Below are 5,145 nucleotides of genomic sequence, written 5' to 3'. Positions count from 1 at the left end.
TTTCTCAAATCGGGTTGAGGCGTAGCCGAACCACAACAAATCAAATCGGGATGAGGCGAGGCGAGACGAAGACGAACTTTACCAAATCAAAAATATGGTTAAAAGAAAAAAATGCCTGAACGTAACACGGGCACAAAATCTAGTTAGACTTAATTTTGGTAGCATTTTTTATGAACGTTTTCCTACTGTTGAAATATTTTTTATCGTAGCAATTAAAACCAAAATATTTTCTTATTAATTCGCAATTTCCCGCATATATATATATATATATATGCACACACGTGGGACGAAGAGAGTATTACTTCCCAAGCAAACACAATATAGTGATGCCAGCTTAAATGCTGAACCATCCGACTGTACTAAATTTAATTTGTTCGACCTTCTACGCAGGCTGAGTATTTTGAAAGTTTCTCATGCAACCCTCCCAAAATTAGTGATACTTCTTTCATGGTCGGCCTCTTCCTTCCAACGTATTTCAAGCAGTTTTCGGCAAGTTTACCGACAACAAAAACATCCTCTATTTCTCCTTCGTTAAGAACCCGAGCATATAGTATTTCTGACAGACGGTTTTCTTTCACCGATTTTACGAAATGTAATGCTAAACTCCTCTCTTCTCCGTGTCGGATTTGAGAAAGTGCTTGTTCTCCCGTTAACAGTTCCACAAGAACTATTCCGAAGCTATAGACATCACTCTTGTCGTTGAACTGTCCTGAATGAAAATATTCGGGGTCTAAGTAACCAAAGGTTCCTTGCACAAGTGTCGTTAAATGGGTTGAATCCACCGGGGCTGATCTAGAAATCCCAAAGTCAGAGACTTTAGCGCTGTATTTTTCATCCAAGAGTATATTGGTGGTTTTTATGTCTCTATGATAGATTGGTATTGAAGCGTCTGAGTGTAAATATGCAAGTGCTCCTGCTACCTCAGATGCGATCCTTACACGATCCTTCCATGAAATCAATGACTCGCTGTCGCCTTCCTTTGAATGGAGATGGTAAGAGAGTGTTCCATTAGAGACAAACTCATATACCAGCAATGGAACATGTGTCTCTAAGCAACAACCTAACAATTTAACAATGTGCCTGTGATTGGTTTGCGAAAGAATAGCAACCTCGTTAATGAATTGAGCAACTTGGGTCTCATCCACCAATGTAGATTTCTTTATTGCCACTATCTCACCGTTCGATAGCATTCCTTTAAACACAGTACCAAAGCCTCCTTTGCCAATTATTCTATTTGGGTTGAAGTTATCTGTTGTCCTCTCCAGTTCTTGGGCTACAAAGATTTTGGCGGCCCTTTCAACTCTACCCGTATTTGAAGTGATCTTTTGATTTAACAACAAACCTCCATTTCTTGTGAAGTGCTTCTCCTTCAGTTTCATTTGCTTTATCTTCTCAAATCTAATGTATAACCAATAGCCCATTGCAACCATAAATAATATGACTATGCTTACTCCAATACCTGTAGATCATGTGAACAATGGATGGGTTAGAATATATACCTCTTATGCATGTACATAAATAAAAGATAAAAAGAGATCATGGCATAGAGTTGTATGTATACCTAATGGTACAACCACATATACCGGAAGTGTTCGTCTTTCACGCGTACAAATAAATTTTTGATCACTGCTTCGTCCTGGATTTGTACCAGCTGGACAAGTACAAGTATAGCTCCCCTGTTCATTGGAGCAATATCCATTTCCGCACGGGCTTAATACGAGGCATTCATTAATGTCTATGTAAATATTAAGCAGAGCAATAAAAGGAAAGAATATTAGTGTCCAAATAAAATATATATTCCACAGCCTTATAAAATGGAAGATCGGTTAACCAAAAAGAAGAAGATCAATTTGTCAACAGCAGTGAAAAAAGTAGGTCATTCAATATCAAAAACTCTAAACGAACCGTCCCCCTAAACAACCGCATTGAGACACATGTGGCGGGCTCAAAGTCACACATAAATGGCCCTTTGCAAATTCCATGTGGGCGGGCCCACTCATCCCTCTCAGTCTCACAACCTTTTTTTTGGCTGGTTTGTGTAGAAGACCGGAACTGCTGATTCGATATGGGAAAAGATTTTGTTCTAATTTGAATGACATCATCTTTAATTCTAGTCCCCGTCTTAGACTCTAAACTTTAAATATATAGTATGTGTTTTGCCTGTTTCTTTTTACAGGAATCAACGCCACTATGTTCATCAAGAAAAAAAAAAATCTTCGTCACTATATTATAGCACCTTAAAGAAAACTTAATAAATTTTAGATTCTTTTTTTTCTTTTTTTTTCCTGACAATCACCGTATTTCATTTCATTTCTTTTTAACCCTAGCTTAATTGGGGGCCAAACATTTTAATTGAGGGCCTTGTACTAGAGGATAAAAAAGGTCACCCGATCCTAATTTGGGTCACCCCTTAAAAAAATATTTTCTAAATGGCTAAAATGTCCCTAAATTATTAGTGATAATCTTAATTAATTAGAGTTTTTTTTTTCCAAATTTTTTGTCTACAATTTTGTGTCTGATTTTTTTTTTTGCCCAGATCTGTATGAAAAGTCGTCACGGTATTGAAAATTTTCAGTGACGACCCTAAACAATCGTTAATTTTTCGATTATTTCAGTGACGACTCTGAACTGTCGAAGATTCATTTGGCGGAAATGTACGGCAGTTTTGAGTCGTCATAAACACAATCAATTCCCTGACGACTCTTTGGAAGAGTTGTTATTGTTTTAATTATGTATATGACGACTGTAAACAGTCGTTAATGTTTTAGAAATGTCGTTAAAAACAATCGTTAGTCTCTAAAAAGAGTCGTTATTTTTATCGTTAATGATAGAAATGTACGACAGTTTAGAGTCGTCATATACGTAATCAATTCGCTGACGACACTTTGGAAGAATTATTATTGTTTTAATTATGTATATGTCGACTTTAAACTGTCGTTAATGTCTATAAAGGATCGTTAGTTAGGATCGTTATTTGAAAAAAGATAAAATAATTAAAGATAAAACAGTATATTCACGATCGGATTAATACGTTCCTGAAAATTTTGGGATGCAAATAAAATGTCATGGCCCCCAATTAGTTTCTTTGGCCCCAATCAAACGAGGTTTTTAATCTTTGTATTCTCTAGCTAGGCACATTTTTTTAGTTCCTAAAATATATGTAATATTTAATTATTTATTTCAGTGTGTAATTAAAATTAAGTAACGAAATTAAACATGAGAATTAGTTAATTCATTTAGTACTGGAAATAGTAATAAGTAAACATTACCTTGACAACCACCGCTCTTGGTGTCGTTGAAGTACGGATTCCCTTCATATCCACTTTTACAACTACAGCGATACCCTGAAACAGTGCTTTGTATACAGTCAGTATGAGGTCCACATGCATATAGCGTTGAATTTATTACGCCATCGCATGTCTCGTAACCGATACTCCAATCTACCACAACCGGAACCATGCCAGTTCCACTATTTTTGAGATCCTTCATAAATGACGAGGAAACTTTAAGAGAATTTGCTTCAGCTAAAAACCCATATTTACACGTATCAATTTTAGGCAAATCATCACGGGCATTAACTTCTATGCCATATCCTGTTAATCCAGTTGGAATGGAGGAGTAGCAGCAGCCGATACCACCAGTGCAAGACCCATCAGTTCTGGCATCTTTTGATGTACTGCAGGTTGTCACGCATTTTGTTGCAGTATATACATTCCCCCTTTGTTTTAAATACGCGTAGGTGTTGCAACCGATAGCTATGAACTTGTTTCTCGTTGTAGAGATAGTGAATTTAAAGTATTTGCGCAGATGGGGCGACCAGTAACCATAATTTTTTGTCTGGTTGCCGGAGCAATTGGTGAAAGTGTAGACATCGGTCGTCATGTAGCCGTCGAGTACTGATATATCTGAGACATTATAATCACTGAAGACCGTTGTTGGCTTGAGGTGACCGAGGTGATTCTTTTTACATAGTATTTGAAACCATTGATCTAGGAAACAACCATCACCCATACCAAATGGATAAGGTATGCTAACGTTCCCACACTTGTCTGGGCAACCAGGCTTCGCTATTGGACGGGAAGCAGCAACCGCCATTTTTGCAGAGACTAATTGCAGACATAGTAATAAGACGAAACGCTGAAACTTCACTGCAACATGAAAAGCCATGTTGCTGATTTTAATTTCTGAAGGGGAAAGCAGATATTTGATTATCTCCAAATTGAATATATGTCACCTATAAATATACTCACCTAAGATGATGAAAACGAAATTTCTATGTTTTTCAGCAATCCAAAGTTGTGGAGTCACTATGGACTGGGTAGGAATCAGTCAAAGTCGATGTCCAGAGAAAGCATTTTCCACTTTGTTTGCAAGTTCTAAGAAATAATGTCGAATGGTCCCCAAGACAGACTTGACCTTGACTTTGGCTCATATGATGAATGTATGACTTGTTTCCTACCGTCTATTGGATGATACCTTTATGGACCACTCACTAAATAAACCCCAAATCACTTTAACATAAATAAATATGATTCGAAAAATCAATATACCCAAGGTCAGAAGTGGCTGGCGGCACACCAAATTGCCTGCGACTTTCCTACATACGCCTAGCTTCTCTTCCGCCATCAACTTTTCTCAAATTTAGACCATTCTTACAAATGAACACCTATTCAAATTTCGTTATTATGACCAAAATCAGAGTTCATTCTTTCAAATGAACACCTAATCTTAGTTCATTATTTCGAACAAAAATTAGAGCTTATTCTTTCAAATGAACAACCAATAAATTCATTAGTATGCATAAAATTAGAGTTTATTCTTTCAAATGAAGCCCAATATTTGTTCATTATTATGAACAAAAATCAGAAGTCATTGTTATGAACGAAAATCATAGTTCATTCTTTCAAATGAACAACCAATAAGTTCATTAGTATGCATAAAAAATTAGAGTTCATTCTTTCAAATGAACACCCAATATTTGTTCATTATTATGAACGAAAATCAGAAATCATTGTTATGAAAGAAAATCAGAGTTCATTCTTTCAAATGAACAACCAATGAGTTCATTAGTGTGCATAAAAATTAAAGTTCATTCTTTCAAATGAAATCCCAATATTTGTTCATTATTATGAACGAAAATCAGAG

At 36.2% G+C, this 5,145-nt stretch overlaps 1 protein-coding gene across 2 annotated transcripts; it reads right to left on the bottom strand.

Annotated features, from left to right (window-relative positions):
* Positions 1-212: 212 nt before the first annotated feature.
* LOC113308982 (wall-associated receptor kinase-like 10) lies at positions 213-4,242 on the bottom strand. Of its 2 annotated transcripts, none has more exons than XM_026557418.1 (3): positions 3,270-4,242; positions 1,562-1,735; positions 213-1,459 (listed from the first exon to the last, which is right to left on the bottom strand). In XM_026557418.1, exons 1-3 carry the CDS (start codon positions 4,165-4,167, stop codon positions 366-368), a joined length of 2,166 nt encoding a protein of 721 aa, XP_026413203.1. In that variant the 5' UTR covers positions 4,168-4,242; the 3' UTR covers positions 213-365. The 2 variants fall into 2 exon arrangements, with proteins under 2 accessions (XP_026413203.1, XP_026413204.1); XM_026557419.1 differs by having other exon boundaries at positions 1,562-1,676; positions 3,270-3,536.
* Positions 4,243-5,145: the final 903 nt, after the last annotated feature.

The sequence above is a fragment of the Papaver somniferum genome, chromosome 9 (assembly GCF_003573695.1).
Source record: "Papaver somniferum cultivar HN1 chromosome 9, ASM357369v1, whole genome shotgun sequence".
In the NCBI taxonomy this organism is placed as follows: Eukaryota; Viridiplantae; Streptophyta; class Magnoliopsida; order Ranunculales; family Papaveraceae; genus Papaver; species Papaver somniferum.
The sequence above is the reverse complement of the archived record's forward strand: the minus strand, read 5'-3'. Positions and strand labels throughout refer to the sequence as shown.